This window comes from Mandrillus leucophaeus, unplaced genomic scaffold (genome assembly GCF_000951045.1).
Source record: "Mandrillus leucophaeus isolate KB7577 unplaced genomic scaffold, Mleu.le_1.0 Scaffold165, whole genome shotgun sequence".
Classification (NCBI taxonomy): domain Eukaryota; kingdom Metazoa; phylum Chordata; class Mammalia; order Primates; family Cercopithecidae; genus Mandrillus; species Mandrillus leucophaeus.
The window spans coordinates 3,104,314-3,127,525 of NW_012101643.1; the positions used below are offsets into that span (position 1 = coordinate 3,104,314).

Sequence of the window (23,212 nt, forward strand, 5' to 3'; positions counted from 1 at the left end):
GGGTGGATCACCTGAGGTCAGGAGTTCAAGACCAGCCTGGCCAACATGGTGAAACCCCATCTCTACTAAAAATACAAAAAAATTAGCTGGGCGTGATGGCAGGTGCCTGTAATCCCAGCTACTTGGGAGGCTGAGGCAGGAGAATCGCTTGAACCCGGGAGGCGGAGGTTACAGTGAGCAGAGATCACGCCATTGCACTCCAGCCTGGGTGACTAAGTGAAACTCTTGTCTGAAAAAAAAAAAAGAGAGAGGGTGGGGAGGGGAGTATTTGTTTCTACTGGAATAAAATTATACACTATAAAAATTAAACCATTTTATGTTCGGGTATTATGCTTTCTTTTTCAGGCCTCGATCTGTTTATCGTCCTTTAAATCCTCTGGCACCTAGCCGAGGTAGGTTTTTCCTATGTACATTTTCACGCTTTTCATTGTTTATAAAATGTCTTTATAACTAAACTTTATATTGAAAAAGGTTTCATTTTTATATTTTGTTTAATTTGAATGATGAACAAAAAGTATAAGATTAATTCATAGTCAAGTCTTGAGATTTCTAGGCATGTTGTTTTACATAATTACTGTCATTTATTGTGTGCCTGCTCTGTGCCAGACCCTGAACTAGGAAGTTTATGTAAAATAATTAAAATATGTGAGTAAGAAATATATATCAAAGATTTCCTGGGGACTTCTTGAAAAATCTGGATGCTCAGGCCCTACACTATACTAATTAAGTCAGAATCCTTGGAATGAGAACAGCAGGCATTGGTATTTTTTAAACTCTACAGATGGTTCCAGTATGCAACCAAGTTTGACAGCCAATGTCTCGTAACTGCTTCTAAGACTTCAGCGTGCGTACAAATCACCTAGGAGCCTTGGTAACATGCAGGTTCTGATTCTGTAGATCTTGTATGAGGCCCAACAGTCTAACATGCTCCCAGGTACTGCCTCAGGTGCCGACTCATGTGCCACACTTTGAGTAGGAAAAATGAGAAACGTAGGCTGCCTTTAGCAGTGCTCTATATCTGTACTGTCCAATAAAGTAACCAGTTTCCACATGGGACTGTTGAACACAAAATTTGGCTAGTGTGAAACTGAATTTTAAATTTTATTTAATCTTAGCTTATTTAGATGTAAAAATTGTATTGGTGTTGGACAGAACCTTATTGTTTTGGTAAGTAGTAAGACTACTACAACCTATGTGTCATGTAACATATTTTTGTTGTAGTGTGTGTATACTTTTGAATTTTAAAAATGTGTCTATTAGAAACATTTTAAGTTAACACCTGTGTCTGGCATTATATTTCAATAGAACAGCTTTACTGTCATCAGTGGGTACATCCTCATTCTGTTCTCAATGAGGAGCCAAACCCTGGAAGCAGCTCTGTAATTGACCTCTATTCCAGTGTTTCCTTTAGACAGGGAGTGTTTTAAGAAATTTGATTTCCTGATCTAAATTTGTATCTTTAGACCTTTCTGAGAACCAAATAGACTTGGAAGGGTTGACTGCATAGACTGCTTTTTCATGCTCACTCTATCACAATGTGGCAAATACTCGTTTTCCCCAAATTCACATTGAAACTGCCTGGAGAAGGAAGTTGGTCCTGAAAAAGATGTGCCTGGCTTCTTATCCTTTGTCTCTTTTACTACTTTTGCTTCACAACTTTTCTGTTTTCAACTTAAAGGTTTTAATTCCACAACATTTTGTAAAAAATTGAAACAATATAATAGTTACATAAAGTGAAAAGGGAAAGCTCTTCTATTCCATAGTACAGAGTTTGAAAAGTGTTCTTCCAGACCTTTCCTACAGCCACTTAATACTTTTAAAGCAGAAAATACAATTTTTCACTTAAGAAAACCATCAAGTCCTAAGAAACACTTCACTTGCATGTTAGTGATATATCGGAGACATAACATTTTATGCTGGAAAGATGAGAAACAGGAAACTACTACATAGAAAAAGAGGAAGGGAAGAGGAGACAAGAAGAAAAATGAAATATGAAAGAAGACAAGACTAGGTAAAGAGAATGGTTCCTAGCTGTTACAGGAGTACTCTATGTAGTAATTAATAGCTCTTGCTCATGCTATTTACATGCTATCTCCATTGAAATTGGTTGATTAATAGTTCTTTAATCTTCTTAACTCTTTCTTCCACGTTTCTGAGTCATAACCCGTAGGCTTATACAACTATTTTCTAACAGGTTTTGAGCAATAGGAACTTTTGTCCAAAAATGAAATCTCACTTCAGAACCCACATAATAAAGCTGATAGGCAGAGCTGCCGTGTAGCCCTAGAGCCCAGCCTCTGGCCTCTTCCCCACCTCTCGGCCTCCCGGAAGCAGCACCTTGCCCAAGGGTTTCACTGATTACAGTTTGGGATGTACTGTCATTAAGGCCTATCTCTGCTGAGGAGCAGTAATTTAAAAGAAAAAAATATTCCAGGATGGAAACAGGAGTGTTCAGAGAGGATTGTGTGCATAATGATTAAAGGAGCAACTTTATATAGTAATTAATTATTGAAAATAGTGATCTTAATGACTATTTTTAGTTGCTTTCTGATATTACTTATTGTATTTTAAAACGTGCAAATCTTTTTTTTTCTTTTCTTTTCTTGAGACAGAGTTGCGCTCTGTTACCCACGCTGGAGTGCAGTAGTGTGATCTTGGCTCATTGCAACCTCTGCCTCCTGGGTTCAAGCAGTTCTCTGCCTCAGCCTCCGAGTAGCTGGGATTACAAGGCGCCCATCACCACGCCTGGCTAATTTTTTGTATTTTTAGGAGAGATGGGGTTTCACCATCTTGGCCAACCTGATCTTGAACTCCTGACCCCTTGGTCCTCCCAAAGTGCTGGGATTACAAGCCTGAACCACCATGCCCAGGCTTCTTTCTTTCTTTCTTTTTTTTAGATGGAGTTTTGCTCTTGTTGCCCAGGCTGGAGCACAATGGCACGATCTTGGCTCACTGAAACCTCCGTCTCCTGGGTTCAAGTGATTTTCCTGCCTCAGCCTCCCAAGTAGCTGAGATTACAGGTGCATGCCGCCATACCTGGCTAATTTTTGTATTTTTAGTAGAGACAGGGTTTCACATGTTGGCCAGGCTGGTCTTGAACTTCTGACCTCAGGTGATCCACCCGCCTCGGCCTCCCAAAGTGCTGGGATTACAGGCGTGAGCCACCGCGCCTGGCCAAAATGTGCAAATCTTACACTCTTTGGCCTATATTCTGATTAAGAGACTCATTTGCAGGATGTCTACTCAGTGACCAAGGTTCGTAATATAATTAATAGTTTAACAGTTTTAATCTCAAAAAGTAGTATTGGGATCTGAGCTATGTAAGACATTTTCTAAAATTTTTTCTATTATTCTCTCTTTTAGGCGAAGATGATGGTGAGCAAAACTCATGTTTGTGTTTGCTTCAAGTGTGGAGGAAATTTTTTTAACAATCAGAATTTGATTTTTCCTTTAATTCAAAAGAAAGTATTCCTATTTTCTAAGAAAATAACTACTAATGAATAGTGACCAAAAAAAAAAAGATTATTTTATATATATAAAGTTATCCTATGTTAAAAAAAAAAAAAGACCATTTTTCCTAAGTGCTTAGTTTGTAAATCAGTTCACATTACAAGTTCCCCATTTTCTGGTTATTATATAATTTACTTGAATATGTTCTGAGGAGTGGGGAGAAAGAATTAAGGTAGTTTTACCAGATAATTTGTCTTGTGACCTCTTTATTTTCTTATTGACTTTGAAATTTCTAATCTCAGGTATCAATATAATACTTAATTTGATGACGAGCAGTTTATAAACAATTGATTACTGAATGAATGCTGGTTAAAAGATACCCCCAAAATAGCCAAAATAATTATTTAAACTGAATGTTTACCTGTCTGTGTTCAGGGGCACTGATGGGCATTGTCCAGGGTAGGAAAGTATTTAAAACATGGTGCTTTCCCTCTAGGAGCTGAGGATATATAGGATAGTAGGAAAGATAAGCACTGTACATAAACAATGGTAATGAGGTAAAGAAATACTCCATACCTGGTACAAACGGTAGATGATATATATCTCCTTAGAGGAGAAAGAGATCGTATCTCACGGGAGAGATGTGGGAAAGCTTACTGGAGGAGGTAGCATTTGAGGTGAATTTTGAATAATGGGACACATTTAGATCCATAGAATTGGATAGTACATGTTGGAGGAAACAGCATGAAGCTGGGAGTTGAGAAAGTCAAGCATGTTTGGGGAGACAGTAAAGAGACCCTTTTTAGCGGTAGGTAAGACTATACAGTGATAGTTTAAGTTAGATTGATAGAGGCCATATGTTATATTTTTTAGTACGTTGGGTACTAGACTTTTCCTGTTGGCACTGAGGCTTTCTGAATCACAAGTGATATAATGATAAGTGATCCTTACTATATGTTGAATGAATTAATTTGCTAGATGTTTTCATTGTTGTGCAAAATATGAAGACTCTCAGTAAGCAAAGTAATTCCCCACCATCTAATTTATCCCTAGACTCCTTACTCAGCTCATCTTGAGTGTTCGGTTTTTCTATAATTTCTATCGTTCTCAATTTAAAAAAAAAAAACAAAAAACAGAATAGGTAACTGAGGAAGTGCATTAACAATTTTGATCCTTATTGACTGCTCTCTTTTCTTTCTTTTTCCCCCACTCTGAAGAAGGTTATAGGGCCAGGAATAGTTCTTTTTTTTTTAAGTTGACAAATAAAAATTATATATTTTTATCATGTTTAACATGTTTTGAAATATGTATACATTGTGGAATGGGTATATTGAGCTAATTAGCTCACATACTTACATTTTTTTGGCGAAAACACTTTAAATCACAACAATTTTCAAGAATACAGTACATTGTAATTAACTACAGCCACCATGTTTTACAATAAATCTCTTGAACTTACCCCTTTTCTTTAACTGAAATTTTGTACCCCTTGACCAGCATCTCCCCGACCCCAGGAATGTTCTTCAGCATTTAGTACACAGATTAGTCAAGCCCTTCTGTGTTATATTAGTATTAACTTTCCTGAAGAATTATATCGAAAATTAAGAGATTTTCTTAGCTGCCCCTTAAAACCTTATTAGTCTTAGAAAATTGAGGAAATATTCGGCTGGGTGCGGTGGCTCATGTCTGTAATCCCAGCACTTTAGGAGGCCGAGGCGGGCGGATCACGAGGTCAGCAGATCGAGACCATCCTGGCTAACACGGTGAAACCCAATCTCTACTAAAAATACAAAAAAATTAGCTGGGCGTGGTGGCGGGCGCCTGTAATCCCAGGTACTCAGGAGGCTGAGACAGGAGAATGGCGTGAACCCGGGAGGTGGAGGTTGCAGTGAGCCAAGATTGCACCACTGCACTCCAGCCTGGGTGACAGAGTGAGACTCCATCTCGGAAAAAAAAAAAAAAAAAGAAAGAAAATTAAGGAAATATTCTTAGTTTTATTGGATTAGGAAAAGTGGAATAATCAATAGTTTGATGTTTGTGTTAATTATAATTCACTGTTTTTTTGGAATATTTAAAAAGCACTATGGTTGTTATGAAAAGCAAATTTGAGATTGTTAAAATGTTTGTTCCATGTTTTCAGATATTTACACCTTCAATGAATAAGATTTATATACTTTTTTTTTTTTTTTTTTAAAGAGGCAGGATCTCGCTATGTTGCCCAGGTTGGATCCAAACTCCTGGGCTCAAGCAATCCTTCCCCCTCAACCTTCTGAGTTAACTGGAACTACAGGTCCAAGCCACTGTCCCCAGCTCATAATATTTTGACTGAAATGTTTTCTTAAAAAATTTAATAGTCAAAATATTTATAAAAACACTCACTTAAAGTTACTTAAATTATTTGTAGGCTTTATTTCCTAGAACCATATGACTGTTTTTCTATTTTACCTGAAGCAGTAGACATTTTAGAGAGATTACTTAATCTGTCATTTTTATTTTTTATTTATTTATTTTTTTGAGACAGGGTCTCACTCTGTCATCCAAGCTGGGGGGCAGTGGTATGATCTCGGCTCACTGCAACCTTAGCCTCCTGGGTCCAAGCAATTCTCCTGCCTCAGCCTCCCTAGTAGCTGGGATTACAGGCCTGCACCACCATACTCAGCTAATTTTTTGTATTTTTAGTAGAGATGGGGTTGCGCCATGTTGGCCAGGCTGGTCTTGAACTCCTGTCCTCAAGTGATCTGCCCACCTCGGCCTCCCAAAGTGCTAGGATTACAGGCATGAGCCACCATGCCCTGCAGCCTGCAGAAATATTTTATAAACCTAATTTATTCTACTTTATGAATGACCATATAATATTTTAATCCACTTTTCTTTCTTTCTCAGGAGAATCATTCTACACATGGCTAGAAGGTAAACAGTCTGTTCTAAATTTATTGGATTTTTTGTAAAAAATACTGATTTATTTAGCATATTTTTGTAAGGTCTAGGATTTTATTACCTAGTCAACTAATTTTCACAGTGTTTGAAAAAAATGTGTTTTAGGTTAACATTGGGATAAAATTATGTGAAAATTTTGAAGATAGTGCTCAGCTAAAAACCAGGTTTATATAAATACACAGGCCAAATAGTGTCATCAGGTTTTCATAACTGTTTCCGTAATCTTATTTCTGTTCTGTATATAATGTTCATTCAAGCTACTTCTCTAATAACAAGTAATGCAAAATATTTTAAAAGTGGAGACATCCCTTTTGGAAGGAAGTACTTTTTATATATAAAATTAATGGAAGATAAATATGAATTCAAAAGGTTCAAAACATGTTTGCCATGTTAATATAGTCTAACGTTGTCTAATTAAAAGATAAAGCAATATAGATCCTGATGTATTATATGCTTTTGCATTCTTGTACTTCCAGTGTTGTAAATATCAAATGCTATTAATGGAAAGGTGAAATGTTGTAGGATTTTAATAACTTAGGTTAATAATTGGATATATAATGCTTTTAAAAATTTACCTTACCAAATTGCCATTAGTTTATGAAATTAAAAATTAAAATATATTAGTAACAGATAAGCAAGTTGAATGACATAGGAAAATTGATATTTCATAGCCATAACCTTTTAGGAGTACTATGGAGTAAAACTAATTCTATTTTATGCATGTCATTTGGTCGTGTTATCTTATGAATATTACTTCTTTTTTTTTTTTTTGAGTCAGAGTCTCGCTGTCGCCCAGGCTGGAGTGCAGTGGCACCATCTCGGCTCACTGCAACCTCTGCTTCCCAGGTTCAAGTGATTCTCATGCCTCAGCCTCCCAAATAGCTGGGATTACAGGCACCTGGCACCACACTTGGCTAATTTTTGTATTTTCAGTAGAGTTTCGCCGTGTTGGCCAGGCTGGTTTGAACTCCAGGCCTCAAGTGATCTGCCCACCTCAGCCTCCCAAAGTGCTGGGATAACAGGTGTGAGCCACCACACCTGGCCTATTTCTTTGTTTGCAATGAACTATGTGCATACATTGGCCATTATTAAGGTGAACATTATTGATGTGCAAATTCTGTTAGGAATTATATGAGAAAATCACTTATGTAGAAGATGTTTAGCTTTGTTTAATAAGCTCTACTCTAAAGATACAAATTGTGGAAAGTAGCATTTAGGCTAGAAGAGGTAGTCAGAGACTCTGAGTGTTAGTAATGAGAATGAAATTTAGAAACAATGTTGGATTCTATGTATACTATATCAACCATTCTTCCAGTCTTACTGTTGGGAGTACCTGAATATTGATCCGTGGTTCCAAAGAGCATTCCCTCATAGGCAACTGACTCAGTCTTTTCAGAGATTCAGTTTCCTCATCTGGAGTGTGGAGAGGAGCAATAGCAATCCTACTAACTTACACTGTGAGTGTAGATGATGTCTGTAAAGGTTCCTTTGGAAACCACGAATCCATGTCCAAATGCCCAATGTTACTGTTACAGTAAATGCAGCACCTTTCTGAGAGTTCAGGTGCTGAAAATGAATTTTAATGAAATTAAATCAAAAAGAGGAAGAAGAGAACCATTTTCTAAGTTGTGTAACTGAATTGCTCTATGTTGTTAGAAGTTGGTGGATTCTGCCTTGGTAAGTCAGCTTTTGCAGATGTTACTTCAGAGTGAGATTGAGAAGGCTTTTGCCTGGACCTCCGTAATTAAAGATACCCTGCAGCCTGGCACAGACTGTATGTAGGCCAGGAGAAGCTCTCCAGCAATTTCCTGCTAAGTGTGTTGTGTGTCTGGGTGCGCTTAGTTGGTGCATTATTTTTTATTAATATGGTTGAAGTTACCTGTTTTTCACAGTTTGTGGAAATACATTTCTATTTCTCTCCCCTCACTTATCCTCTGCCTCATTTCAGTGTAGGGCTTTGTGGGCTTTGCAAATTATAACTGCCTCCCAGTTTTCCAGGTCCTGGTTTGTAGGCATATGGATTTTCATGAGTTTTGCTTTGCTTACTGTCCCTTCTCTAATCTTTATCCATTTTATTGGACATAAGCACCGCTTAGAGAGAGAGGTCGGGAAGAAAACAAAGTGAACTTCATATCTGATATTTTGTTACTTGATAATAGATTTGATGAAAAGTTTTAGTAGAAGAGAAGTTAGTACTTAATGTTGTATTAAATATATTGTTTGTATCCATTGTTATCATAAACATTCAAAATTGCCATATACTTTTAGGGAGGAAGCTACAAAATAAAATTTAATTTCTTTTGGTCCCCATCCATGACAATTTGAATATTCTAGCAAGAATTCCCAATTAGGGAACGAGATCTCAAAAGAATTATTTTTTTCCAATTAGAGACCATGTGCTTCAGAATCATCTGTGATAGGACAGAAAGAGAGTGAATTGCTAAAAAATTTTAATAGACACAAAACCACATAAATACTCTTATATTAAAAAAAAAAATCCCCCAGCATATAAATGATACTATTTTACTTTCCACTGTTAAAGCCCATTTCCCTGAATGGGGAAAGTGTTAAAAACCTGTTGGATGAAGGAGGGAAAAGCAAATGGCCCTGTATCCAGTGACTTCTTAAAATTTTCTGCATTTTTATTTTAAAAATTTCCTGTAAAGAATATTACTTTTCTAAAGAACTTTTTTTATTGTGGTGAGGTATATATAACATAGAATTTACCATCTTAATCATTTTTAAGTTTATTGTTTAGTGGCATTAAATACATTCACAATGTGCATTCCTCCTATTATGAGAGAAGATCTTTTAAAATGGGAGCAGGGGTTAGGATAGGATGACCGGCTCTCTTGACCTCTTAAGTTCTCAGCAAAAAAGCCCGTGTGGCTTAAGGCTCCATCAAATAACGTTCTGTTCTATTCCTGAACTCCACTGATATGATTCCACCCAAGCAGTAAATAGTCAACATGTATTTTTTTTTAATTAGTTGAAATTTCTGGATTTCTGTTTTCCAAGTTTCAGCTCCTTACAAGTAGAACGTATGGTTAAAAAATTAGACAATTCCAGGGCAGAAGGTTAATAAAACCCTTATTTCTCTGCTAGCAAATAACACATATAAGGAAGGGGGGAAAAAATCCAGCAGTGACTTTATAATTACATTTGCTTTAGTAAGTTCTTAGCCTAAACAACAAGAAAACCTGTGCTGTTGCTGTCCGAGTAACATGGGAACTTGCCAACTTTATCCATAGTGTTTTGACTCCCAGTTGCTCAAACTTTTCTGCTTTTTTCAGCATTAAGTTCTCATCATATTCAGTTAACTTCATTCTGAAGCCAAAATCTTATTTTGCCTTCTATTGAAAAAATCTTGATCTAATCAGTTTTATATTATTCCTTGATTTATTATAATGTTCTTCAATCAAAAATAAGCTTACATACTAAACCTCCTTGAGTCAATATTTCTGATATCTAAATAGGTGTGATTTCTTTTTCAATATTTTTCTGAATAGGTTTGTGTCTGGAGAAAAGAGTCTTCTATAAGCTCATATCAGGACTTCATGCTAGCATCAATTTACATCTATGCGCAAATTATCTTTTGGAAGGTAATCATATTTTTAAGTGATTTTGCCTTCTATTAGTGTAAAAATTATTGGAGGGAATACATATTCTTTAGAGCAGAAAAAAAAATCCTATTTATTAAAATAATGTAATGTATTTCTCTTTCTCTTTAGAAACCTGGGGTAAGCCCAGTTGGGGACCTAATATTAAAGAATTCAAACGCCGCTTTGACCCTGTGGAAACCAAGGGAGAAGGTCCGAGAAGGCTCAAGAATCTTTACTTTTTATACTTGATTGAGCTTCGAGCTTTGTCAAAGGTGGCTCCATATTTTGAGCGCTCAATTGTCGATCTTTACACTGGAAATGCAGAAGAAGATGCTGACACAAAAACTCTTCTACTGAACATCTTTCAAGATACAAAGTAAGAATTGACTATCCGTGATTTGAAATTCTCCTCTCTGTATTCAAATGAGGTAGCACTTAAAGCACAAAAACTGACCCCTAACAGTTAAGCAAGGGGAGATGTAGAACAGAAAAGGAAAGTGATCAATAGAACAACAGAATTTAGAAATATTTCTGAAAATGTTGATGAAAAAGCATCAATAAGGCTGTTTTTTTTTTTTCTAGAAATTTTCACACTTGAGAATAGTGCTTTAAAATATCACTAAATTTTATGTAGTATCAAAACTGAGTGCTACTTTAATGGTCTTTCTACCAATTTTGTATTCTTCTAGTCACTTTATTTACTTACTTATTTTTGAGACAGAGGCTTGCTCTGTTGCCCTGGCTGGAGTGCAGCGGCACGATCTTGGCTCACTGCAGCCTCTGCCTCCCAGGTTCAAGCAATTCTTGTGCCTCAGCCTCCTGAGTAACTGAGATTACAGGTATGTGCCATCACACTCAGCTAATTTTTGTATTTAGTAGAGATGGGGTTTCACCATGTTGAACAGGCTGGTCTCAAGCTCCTGGCCTCAAGTGATCCACCCTCCTCTGCCTCCCAAAGTACTGAGATTAGAAGCGTGAGCCATCGTGCCTGGCCTCTAGTTACTATATTTAAATTTAGGTGATATTATACGTGTGTTTGCATTGGGGTGGATATCTAAGGAAACATTGGCCTTACCTTCTAGAATATAACCTTTTAAACAAAACACTTGGTCAAGAAAACTCAAGTTTACTGGTTTTTAAAATAAGCATGGAGGAGAAAGATTAAGAAGTGTTTAAAGTAAATTATATATTAAATTTTTAAAGAATATTGCCTATTTTTTACATAGATTGTTTTCAGTTAATTTTTTAGATTATGTCATTTATTTAAAACATTACAGTATTACCAAATTTAACAGCCATCTGTGTCTTGCTTTAGTCTTTTATGAAATAGTTTATGTGTGAACTGTTTGTCACTTTTCTACATTACCAAACCTTAAATCAGAGTAAATAATGAATTTTAAATATTTGTAAGGATAGAAAATTTTATCAGATTTCTGATACAGAGTACGTGGATTTTTCATGTGTAACTTATTACAATACTATCATTTTATCAGGTCCTTTCCCATGCACTTTGATGAGAAATCCATGTTTGCAGGTGACAAAAAAGGGGCCAAGTCACTAAAGGTAAAAAGTTCTTGACTGGGACATGGGGTTAGGAGCAGCTTGCTGGTGATGTTTTAACGCTGTTCATCAAACTATTTTCTTTTCCAGTTTTCCAGCTTGTCAAAGTTGGTCTGATTGGATTTTACCACAAATGGTACAAAAAGCCTTTTCCATATTTCTTTGTCAGTTCCTACTGACCAACTGCTTAGTGAATCGTTGGTCATTAGTATGTCCTATAACACCTTTATAAATGTCTTTTTAAAAGATACTAGTTGAGGGAAAGTTTTCTTTATTTAAAATCAGTGTATATTGTTGTTTTGATGCAGCTTTCAAAATACCATGAGCTTTTAGCCACTTTGAGGGCAATAAATAACATATTTTTCTAAAGTTTATTTTATAGAATGCTACAGTTTTTGAAACTATTATGTTGTTGTCCCTTTGGACTAACTTAAAAGGTAAAAACTACCTGTTAACCTGTGATATCAAAAGGAGAATGTTTTCGGAACATTACCAAACTTTATGTTAGGTGTTCTTTATTTTCATTTGCTTAAAGTACATTAAGAAACACATTGTACCCTTAAAATGTTTATAAAAGTATTTGAAATTGGCAAATACTCTTTTTTTTTTTTTTTTTTAGTTTTAAATTTATTTTTTGAGACGGGGTCTCGCTGTGTTGCCCAGGCTGGTCTCAAACTCCTGGCCTCAAGCTGCCTTCCCACCTCAGCCTCCCAAGTACCTAGGATTACAGGCACGAGCCACCATACCTGGCCACAAATGATCCTTGAGTACAGCTTCACAGTCATTTACATGCACTTCTGAAATCCGGGTAGTTTCAAAAACTAAAATATTTTCTTATGTTTAGTACAAGGTAATTTTTTAGCAAAACCTGACCTAAACTGATGTAAGAATATAGCAGATACTCATAGTTTTGTGGGGTTTTTTGTTTCTCAAATTCTGCTTGGTATGAATTTTTTATATTTTGCTACAGAAACATTAATGGATTTGACTGTAGGGTGTTTCCTCACCCTCTGGTGAGATGTTTCATAATATATTGTACATGTATTGTATTTCTAAAATTTAAAAACTACTGAATTCTAAAACACATTTGACCCCAAGATGTTTGAGATGTGGATGTACTATAGGAACCAATAAATCAATACTGAGTGATTCTCCATTGGTGAGACTTTCCTGGTATTTCTGAAATAAGTAATTTAGTCACAACTATATTTTAGTGTTGGAAGATTGTTTTATTTTACAGTTGTTTTAGAGGTATATTGCCATTTTGGTATTTAATATGTTAATTCATTTGTATAATGAATTTTATAATTCATTTGATAATGAATTTTTATAATGCTTCCTGTTTTCTAAGTATCGACACATATGTTCTACTTTCAATCTTCAGAATGATCTTGTGTAATAGGGCAACTATAATTATGGATGTTTTTGTAGATGAGGAAAGTGAGATAAGCAAAGCCTAAGAGTCTCACAAGAAGTTTTTAACTACACAATGCTGGGACTGTGTTTGCTGTTTGTCAAGAATGTATGAAGGAGAACCTATGTCCATTTTCCATCTGCCGCAAAGAACTTATATTACATGAGAATATGACCAGCACAGGAGTTTTTGTGTTCTATTTATATTGTCTTTCTTTGCAAAGGTATTGATTCCTTTCAACCCTTTGGCAGCTAGTCAGGGCTTGTGGTTGCCAGAGTTTTCAGGCTACTTGCCTCCAGCTTCATGCAATAAAATAGTTCCCTCAATGCAATAAAATGATTTTTATTTTCTACAGTTGCCATGTGAAACAAATGAGGAAATTTTCTCTTAACCAATCTTATCCGCAGATAAGGTGAGACCAACCTTAAAGGCATATTGCACACAAATGCTTACAGGCAGGAGAATTTCCCCAGTGTAGGAAACTTTTTTGAGACAGAATTTCACTCTTGTTGCCCAGGCTGGAGTGCAGTGGTGCGATCTTGGCTCACTGCAACCTCTGCCTCCCGGGTTCAAGCTATCCTTCTGCCTCAGCCTCCCAAGTAGCTGGGATTACAGGCATATGCCACCACACCTGGCTAATTTTGTATTTTTAGTAGACATGAGGTTTCACTGTGTTATTTAGGCTGGTCTCGAACTTTTGACCTCAAGTGATCCACCTACCTTGGCCTCCCACAGTGCTGGGATTACAGGTGTGAGCCACCATGCCTGGCTAGTGTAGGAAACTATTACAGCAAAATAGAGGGATCCAGCAAGCATCTCCATAAAAACTGCATTGGCAAACATAGAGGACTGTGGGACCATATGTGTCACACAGGCCTGTTACCATTCATGTTGATTCAGCAACCATGACAAACATACATAGTATGGTACTAAGGAGTGATACAAAAATTGATTATTGTTCTAGGACTAGCTTTCTGATATACGCTTACACAAAGCAAAGAATCAAAAATAAGTGAAACATACACTAGACATATTTATTGTTGGTTGTATATAGATAACAAATGGAAGCAGCAATTAAGTTCCTTAAAAGTAAAGACCATGTATTATTTACTTTTGTGTCTCCCATAGTGCATATTTTGGTGCTTTGCATAAAGTAGCTCCTAAGTGAAGTTTATTGAATTAATATGCAGAATGAATTTTGTAATTTCCATTGATGTCAGTATTTTATGTGCCATGTTATATAAGTTCAAATATTTTTCTTTACTGTTGCAAAACACAACTCAGGTTGGGTATGGTGGCTCACACCATAATCTTAGCACTTTGGGAGGTCGAGGTGGGTGGATCATTTGAGGTCAGGAGTTCAAGACCAGTCTGGCCAACATGGCAAAACCCCGTCTCTACTAAAAATACAGAAATTAGCTGGACATGGTGGCATGGCCTGTAATCTGAGCTACTTGGGAGGCTGAGGCAGGAGAATCCCTTGAACCTGGGAGGTAGAGGTTGCAGTGAGCCAAGATTGCTCCACTGCACTCTAGCCTGGGCGACAAAGCAAAACTCCTTCTCAAATGAAAAACACAACTGCTTTATTAATAAGCATCAAAACTTATCATTTAGCCAAATGCAGTTCAATTTTAAAAGTCTAATTAGACTGAAAAATTTTCTGCTTGCCAGGAGGAATTCCGATTACATTTCAAGAATATCTCCCGTATAATGGACTGTGTTGGATGTGACAAATGCAGATTATGGGGAAAATTACAGGTACATGTACTGTCTTCTCTTTTGAAGCCATTGCTAACCTTTATTTTTTCCACTGAGTGCAAGCTTTTTATTAAAATGTCCTCATTGTTCATTGAATTAGAATTTAGAAATAGGCAGATCCAAAGTGTTTTTTCTGTTGATGAAATTTATTAAGGTATACGTGTTACATGTATGTGAAAGGATGTTTCTCATATTATTCTTTAGTGATTTTAGTTTTATTGTGTCTGTGTTTCTATTGGTATGATACCAGATTCATTTGTGAAGTTGGTGGTCATTACGAACCGAGTATATTTGTATTTTACATATGTATATAGAAAGGTAAAATGTAATTATATAAAAAGATTGAAATATCAAGTCTTGGTCATTGAATTTGTTTAAATGAGCAAAAGAAGGTCACTTAGTGACAATAGGAAAGCTCCATATGACAGGTCTGTTACTCTGTGTAAGCCAGTGTCAAAGGATTGGTGAATATTTTCTCTCTTTCTTACAAAGCTGATAATTCATAGGAAATTAAGCGACAGAATTATTACAATGGAGGGAGGCTACACTGAAATCAAATGTCTTTTTCTATAGTGCTAATAATTGAGAAATTATTAAGTGTAGGTATCATTAATCTCTGAGTTTTGAATTGCTAAAAGCTGTAAAAAATCCTTTATGGTTACAAATTGAACATTGTAATCCTAATATGATATTTTCAAGGTTAAAAAAGGCATTTTAATAATTTGGAATAGTATGATATGTATTCAATTAAGTGTTAGACTATTCAGGTTTCCTTAACAGCTCAGATGTTTATCATATGCATAACCTGTGAGAAAGTAGAAACTATAGTAACATTTTTGTGAAAAGCTCAGTTCATATGAATTTTCTAACTGTCATAACAGTGGCTATATATTCCTTTAAGCCTTTATACTAGTTATTATTATATAAAGTTAATTATGAGTTTATTGGTATTTTCTTTAGACTCAGGGTTTAGGAACTGCCCTGAAGATATTATTCTCTGAAAAAGAAATCCAAAAGCTGCCAGAGAATAGTCCATCTAAAGGCTTCCAGCTCACCCGACAGGAAATAGTTGCTCTTTTAAATGCTTTTGGAAGGTAAGAACTATTATGTGTTGAAGATTTTTGATTTCCCATTGGGTTTCAACAAACTGCAAAGATAATCTTCTCTGCTAAAAGTAGGGTTTGTTTTGCTGACAAAAAAAAATTTGTATTGTACCTGCACTAACTTCAAGAGGCCTTAATGCTGACAAGCCAGTTTCTCTGCAGGTCACAGGAAAAACTGAGTTTCCAACTGCCAGTGTTTTTCCGTTTGCCGCCTTTTTGTGAGGAAGATATTCTTCTAATATTCTTTTTACTTGGCTATCACTTGTTCAACTACAATAGCAGGAGTAAGGAATGTGTGATTGAGAAGATGATAAAAGAAAATTAAAAGCTTCATCTGCTTCTTATTTTTCTTAAATTTTCATTACTATTTTGTTCTTCTCTCACCTCTTTCCTGCAGTACGCTCTTTATTTCTGAAGCTCAGAGGTCATTTTTCTTTCACTCATTTCTACATGATTTACTTCTATATTCAGACATATAATTTGCCTGCTTGTTTATACCACCAGTGGTTTAAAAAATAATTTGAATTTGCCGGCAGAGATACATGTAATGCCAACTGAGGAATACAGAACAGAAGGAAAAGAATCACAGAAAATAATACTGTGCTTCCTTGGGGAAAAAGAGAAAAAAGTCAACTTGAGGAAGAATTAAAAAAAAAAAATAGGGGACTAAGTAATACACAGATTATTTCTTGTTTTTCTTAACATGTGTTTTAAGTTAAAAAGCAGTTAAATTAAAAACAGATTTATTATATGTCCCCCCGCTTTTTTTTTTTTTTTTAAAGAAATGAGGGTCTTCCCCTGTCATCCAGGCTGGAATGCAGTGGTGCGATCATGGCTCACTGCAGCGTCCAAATCCTGGGGTCAGGCGTTCCTTCCACCTGCACTTCTCAAGTGGCTGGGACTACAGACACATGCTATTGTGCCTGACTAATTAAGAAAAAATTTTGTAGAGATGGGGTCTCACTTTGTTGTTCGGTCTGTTCTCAAACACCTGGCTTCAAGTGATTCTCCTGTCTTGGCCTCCCAAAGTGCTGGGATTACAGGCGTGAGCCACTGTGCCTGGCCATTTCCCATCTCAATAGCAAGGATTTCACCTGTTGCTTCCCTGTATTTAAAGATGACTATGTAGGTTGAGATTTCAGGCACAGGATAGATATAGACTATCCACGAACTGGCATTTCATAAAAAATTCAGTCCACTTATGAGGCCTGTAGAAAGATAACACAGGAGATACTGAATGAAATTTAAATAAATTGAAAATTATTGTAAATAATTTAAGCATCTCTTAAGTCCAAGTTGAGAAAGATGAAAACAATTGAGAATTTCAAAACAATTGAAAATTTCTTTCAGTCTCATAAAAAATACTCACAAATGCAGCCTTTCTTGTTTTAGTTCTATATCTAGAGCTTATTACCTTTTATTGTTCCCCAGAGTAATGGACTCAGAATCAGGGGTCCTAAAGTTCTGGAATCCTGGCCTGCTCTTTAGTAGTGTATGAACTCAGGCAAATCATTGCTTTCCTAGTTTGTTTCCTGATAGTGAGATCATATATGTGATGGGCTTAGAACATTGCCTGTCCTCCTAAGTGATTAAGGAATAACTTTTCTTCTATCAAATAGTTAAAGACTTTTCTTCTATCACCTCTGAATTGTCCATAGGGATAACTGAGCTTTTAGAATTACTTTTTTATATTTCCCATCCCTGAGTTTTACTTTTTGGCCTGTTCTGAGAAGCACTTCATTTGATCAGTCAGTAATCATTTATTGAATACTAGAAGCATCCGTGGGTATGGGGCACAGGAGAGAGACTCAACAGGAGACAGAGTAAGAGTCTCTACCCTTAGGGAGCTGATAACATAAGACAGATTAGTGTGTTTGGGCAACGTTGAGTAAAGAGCAATCATTCGAAGAGAAATGTGCAAAATAAATTTATTAGACCAATCGTAAATGATTTGAGATTCTTTATTAAGAATTATTCATATCACTGTTCCCATTATTAATCTTGTGTCTGCAGATAGTATGAAGTAACAGGCTTCCTTTGCCCCTTCTAAACCAATCTTAATGAGAATACTCGTTGAAACATGGAAGCGTCAGTGTTTGGTGGTTTTTGTTTTAGATTTTGCTTTCAAATGATAGCTTATGTAACAATATCAATAATTTGAAATATGTATGCATCATGTTAACTTTACTAATATGCTTTTTCTTTCTTCTACAGGCTTTCTACAAGTATAAGAGACTTACAGAATTTTAAAGTCTTATTACAACACAGTAGGTAATAAAGGCTTTTATGTGTCTAACTAGAGACATAAAGTGACTGTGGAAAGCCTTTTAATTATGGACATTCAGCAGAAAGAGACTAGTCTGACTTCAAGAATTCTGAACTCTTAAATAGAAAATTTAAATGCTCACTTGAATATTTATGATTCTTAATAGATTATCAACTAGAGATATTTATAAATGAAGTATATACTTTTAAAACATGTAAGTTATACTAATTCTGTGTTTAATTTCATGTGTTTTCATGTGCTGGAAATTCTATTTTTCTTAGAACTGGTTTTGTTTTTATTCTATTATCCTTTATTTCCAGTTGTCAAACTTTAGATGGCTATGTCTGCATTCTAATAACACTGTTCACAGTCTGATACGGAAAAGGAGAACTAGGGAACAAATGTTGCTTAGGGCTGGTGTCAGTGATAAAAAAATTATCAATGCTTTTTAATGTGTTTTTACTCTTGCCTCACTCTGTGTGTGTCACTTTCTATAATATAAAGAAATATTATAATATTTCTAGAATCTGGAACTGTCACCATGATGAATGGCCCTTTCAATACATAGTTACAGAAACTCCTTAAGATTCCCCAGGACTTCAATTTCACTGGTTTTTAGTTGCAGTTTTTAGTTGCTGTTATTGTTGCTGTTTCCAGTCTAAAGGACCTGCTTTGATAAAGGTGAACAAGACCTCGCCCCTATGCTACCCAGCCAGATTTCATGTGTGTCATGGGCTGGCCCAAGAGTGTTCTTTTACTTAGAACTCCTTTTGATTTTGCTTTTCTTTGCCCCTAGAAATTTTAGGGACAAAGACATTTTGGAAATTGTCAGTTACTTTTAGAAAGAAAACATTGCAGAAATATTTAACAGATTACTTCTTGATAAAATTTAAATGGGATTATATGAATTTATAATGCCAACTGAAAATATTATATACACAAAAGTTGCTATTTTCACTTAAAGTAAGCATTTTTAAAGGATTTATTTTAGAATACAGTCTATGCAATCCTCAAACTCAGTGTGCTTTTCCCTGACAGAATATATAAAAAGGTAGATTAGGTCAACCCTCCTTTAAGCTTCCTCTCCCCTCACCTTTTCTTTTCACTGTATATAAACGGTACTTTCTGTGATTCGTAGCAACAGAGGACTCTTAAGTCCTAAACTGTCATTTTCTAAATCTGGGATTTAAAATCTTTAAACAATATTTAAAATCTTGATTTTTAAAAAATGTCAGCAGACACAATTTGGAAAGTTGCATCTGTGTAGAAGTAATGTAGGTACAAGATCTAGAGTTTTTCCTTAGACTCTTTAGTCTTTTCTGAATTAAAGAATAAGTGCTCTTAAATCCATATTTTATCCTGCCAAAGTCTGAAATGTGTTCATTGATGATTTGGTGACATCTAAAAAATTGTATTTAGTTGGCTTGGCTCACCCCTCTTAAAAATACTTAGCCATCTCTCGGTGGGATGTGGCGGGGGCATTAAGGTCTCAGAGTTATTTATTTTCTCACCTAATTTCAAACCGTTATAAACTTGGGGTTTTGTTATTGATGGTGGTGATATTTTTTGTTAAGTTGTTTAAAAGGCTGACTTGATTGGAGCCTCCTCTACTTTTTCTTGAGGGATACAAGTATTGTATGGTGGGGGGGGGGCGGGCCTTAAGGCAAACTGTCTAAAAAGTGACTATCCAATTAATTTAGTAAATTAGTAAGAATTATTCTTAGTATTCAGAGTTTTAAGATGTGAAAAATTTGCACTTTGTTTATTAACTATAAAGAACTTTTTGATAGTGTTATTTCACCCTTCCCTCAGTTAAAGGCTATTATTTAAACTGTTTACTAGAGAAAATCCTTGCTCATGTCCATTTATTTATTTTTTTCTGTACTGTGATTTGTTTCAAGCTTAGGAAAACTAGTATATTAGAGAATGTTCTAGGAAATTAAAAGATCTAGTTAGAGTAGAAAGTTCTTTTTAAGGTTCTTAACTAATTTTTTCACAACTAAGAAAATAAATGAAGTATTCTTAGGCTGAAATTCATTTTGATTAACTTTATTTTATCATAAATTAGATTGTAGGGGGCAGCCTACATTTTTGTGTATGTGTTTTATTTCTTAAATGATTGTGACATTTTATGGTTCTTGTGATATAAACTGTTTTTCCAATTCACATCTTTTGTTGTGAAGTGATATTATACTAGAGTACTGTCTGCATTGTGAAAATGCTTTGCTGGTGCTCTTGGCATTTTGTCTTTATCTCAACACCTAATTTAAAAACTCAGCACTTGATAATATAACTGACAGAAATGATTGTACCTGCTGATGAAGTAATGAAAATGAAGAAAAGGAAAATATTCCTTCCTTCAATGGCATAAGTTTATTTTTTACTTAAGTGGCATCTATGTAAGTTAGACAAACTATGTATTAAAATTGGTAAACTTTGAATGTTTCTCCTGTTTTGATTCTTAGATTATGAGGAGGATCAGACAGAATAGTAATAGACTCCACAGTTTTAAAATTTGATAAGTCAAAACGTTTTGACATTTTTAACATTGTGAATTATTCGATTATTTTTATCCTCTGTATGTATATGAAACTCTATGCCATACTTTTCAACTTTGCCTATGTGCCACAATTAAGAAAGGACACCTATTTTGATCTTCATCAGCATTGCCTTCAGTTGAAAATTTGGGAACAGTTCACAGTAAACCTCTCAGTAGTTTGCAAACTGAAGTACCTGCAGAAACCATAGCTACTCACCAAAATACGCAGATTAGGTACATGGTATCATGGAAATTATTTGGTAAAAAAAAACAAAAACAAAACACACACAAATCTTGTGTACTGTATTTTAAGTAATATCTACAGGTGAAGCTTTGATTTTTGAACAGAATTCCAAATAATTTACTGTTGTACCCACCATAATCTAGAAAATGTGAATTAAAGTACATGTTTCTGCAATCTTTTCTGTCTTGTTTTTCCCCCTATTTTAAGTGTTTCCTTTTATGGCATGAGGATTTGATTGTAACCTGCGGAGAAGGGAGATGTATTTATCAGTAGTCTGAGGTTGTTTCTTATAATGGCAAGCATTGGCTGGCACTCTGTGAAGGGCTTTCACATGCATAGTTGGGGTTTAAATAAATACACCGTTGATCTTCACAACAGCACTAGTAGGTAGGTACAATTACTTCTCTGTTTTGTAAGTGAGAAGACTGAGGATAAAAAAGGCTAAGTAACCTGTCCATAATCACAAATTCTAGGTTGTGTAGCAAGAATTTGAGACGAGAAAGACTGATTCTAGAAACTTTGTGATGTTTTGTAAGTTGGCCTTTTACCATTCAGCTACAAAGTGGGAACTATTAAAAGCATTGTTTGATTTGTATTGAATCATAAAGCTTATAAAATATGCTTATTTTATTTAATTTTTTTGAATAGGTAATACATTCACACGGTTAAAAGAAACAAACAATAGAAAAAGTTACTCAGTGAATGTCTTCCTTCTATCCTTGGCCCAGCTTCCTACACTGCACACACATCTCCTACCATTAATAACCTGTGTTCTTGGTTTCTTAGGTTTCCATTCACACTGTTTTAGACATGTACAAACATAAACAAATGGAAAGTCTTATGTTTTTCTCTCATTTTTACTCAAAAATTGACATCATATACATAATATTTCATTTTTTTCACCTAGTATTTCTTGGCAGTCTTCACATATGACTAGATAGTTTTCTCATTTTTAAGTAGATGCTTGGTAGTCTATTATGTGAATGTGCCAGCGTTGAATTAACCAGTCCTCTATTAATGGGCAGTTCAGTTGTTTCCAGACCTTGTACATACGTCATTTCACATTTATATAAATATTGTACCTGCAGAATACATTCCCAAAGATAAGAATTTTGGGGGCAAAGACTGTGCATTTATAATTTTGAAAGATACTGGCATATTGTCTTTCATAGGGGTAGTCATCAATTCACATACCATCTAAAATGTATGATAGCACTTGCTAACCTGCAGCTTTACCAATAAATGTGTTATTAAAATGTTGGATTCTGGCCATTCTGATAGATGAAAATATATATCAATGTGTACATTCTTTTATTTTCCTTTTTTTTTCCTTAAAAAAGAGACAGGGTCCCACCTTATCACCCAGGCTGGAGTGCAGTGGTATGATCATAGCTCACCGTAGCCTCAAACTCGTGGGCTCAAGTGATCCTCCAGCCTTAACCTCCTGAATAGCCTGGATTATAGGTGCACAGCACACACCTGACTGCTCAGTATGTACGTTTTTATGATGCCTAAGGTTGATCACCTTTTAATATGTTTAGGAGCCATTTGTATTTCCTTTTGTGTTCCCATATTATTTTGTTCCTATCCATTTTTCTACTATATCGTTGATATGTTATTTGTTTATTTGTTAGGGATATGAACCCTTTGACAGTAATGAGTTGCAAATATTTTCTTTCCAATTTGTCATCTGTCTTTTGCTTATAATGGTTTTGTCATGAGTTTTAAAAATTTTTTATGTAGTCTGAATTACCAATTTTTTAGTGGTTCCTGGATTTTGAGTCATAATTAGAATGTTTTTCTCAATCCAGAGCAATAGAATAATTCACCTAAATTCTACATCTAAATTTTGAACTGTTGAAGTACATTCTGGATCTAACCTAATTTTTTCCACAGGTGATTAACCCAGTTGTTCCACTATTATTTATTGAACTGTTTGTTTTTTCCTGATGAATTTGAGAGGCTACATGGATCTTATCGTAGAATCCTCATATATATTTAGCTCTGTATCTGCATTCTGTTTCTATTTCACTGGTCTGTTTAGTCATGCACTAGTACCACATTGTTTTAATTACCCAGGCTTTAATTTTAATCTAGTGCACTGGTTCTCCCTCATTCTTCCCACCACCTTTTTTTTAATACAGTTTTTCTAACTGTTCTTGTTTATTTTTCCGTATGAGCTTTAAAAAATTCTTAACATATAGAGCATATTAAAACTGTCCAACTCAAGTTCTCTCCCAAGGGTTGCACTTTTAACCACTTATTTTGTCACTGTTCTTATGATACTTTACCTGATAAAGATATACTTTTTATTACTTTTAAATTATTACAGTGTTCTA

The 23,212-nt window shown here is 35.2% G+C and overlaps 1 protein-coding gene across 1 annotated transcript in view; it reads left to right on the top strand.

The window, feature by feature from the left end:
- The window catches only part of ERO1LB (ERO1-like beta (S. cerevisiae)), an 84,363-nt gene extending 63,316 nt beyond the window's left edge, over positions 1–21,047 (top strand). The window contains exons 8-16 of the mRNA XM_011976387.1: positions 346–392; positions 3,364–3,375; positions 6,334–6,360; positions 9,897–9,989; positions 10,119–10,365; positions 11,483–11,552; positions 14,635–14,721; positions 15,682–15,815; positions 18,039–21,047. Coding sequence (XP_011831777.1) covers positions 346–392; positions 3,364–3,375; positions 6,334–6,360; positions 9,897–9,989; positions 10,119–10,365; positions 11,483–11,552; positions 14,635–14,721; positions 15,682–15,815; positions 18,039–18,099 — 778 coding nt within the window. The 3' untranslated portion in view covers positions 18,100–21,047. The remainder of the gene's footprint in view (positions 1–345; positions 393–3,363; positions 3,376–6,333; positions 6,361–9,896; positions 9,990–10,118; positions 10,366–11,482; positions 11,553–14,634; positions 14,722–15,681; positions 15,816–18,038) is intronic.
- The last annotated feature ends 2,165 nt before the right edge of the window (positions 21,048–23,212 follow it).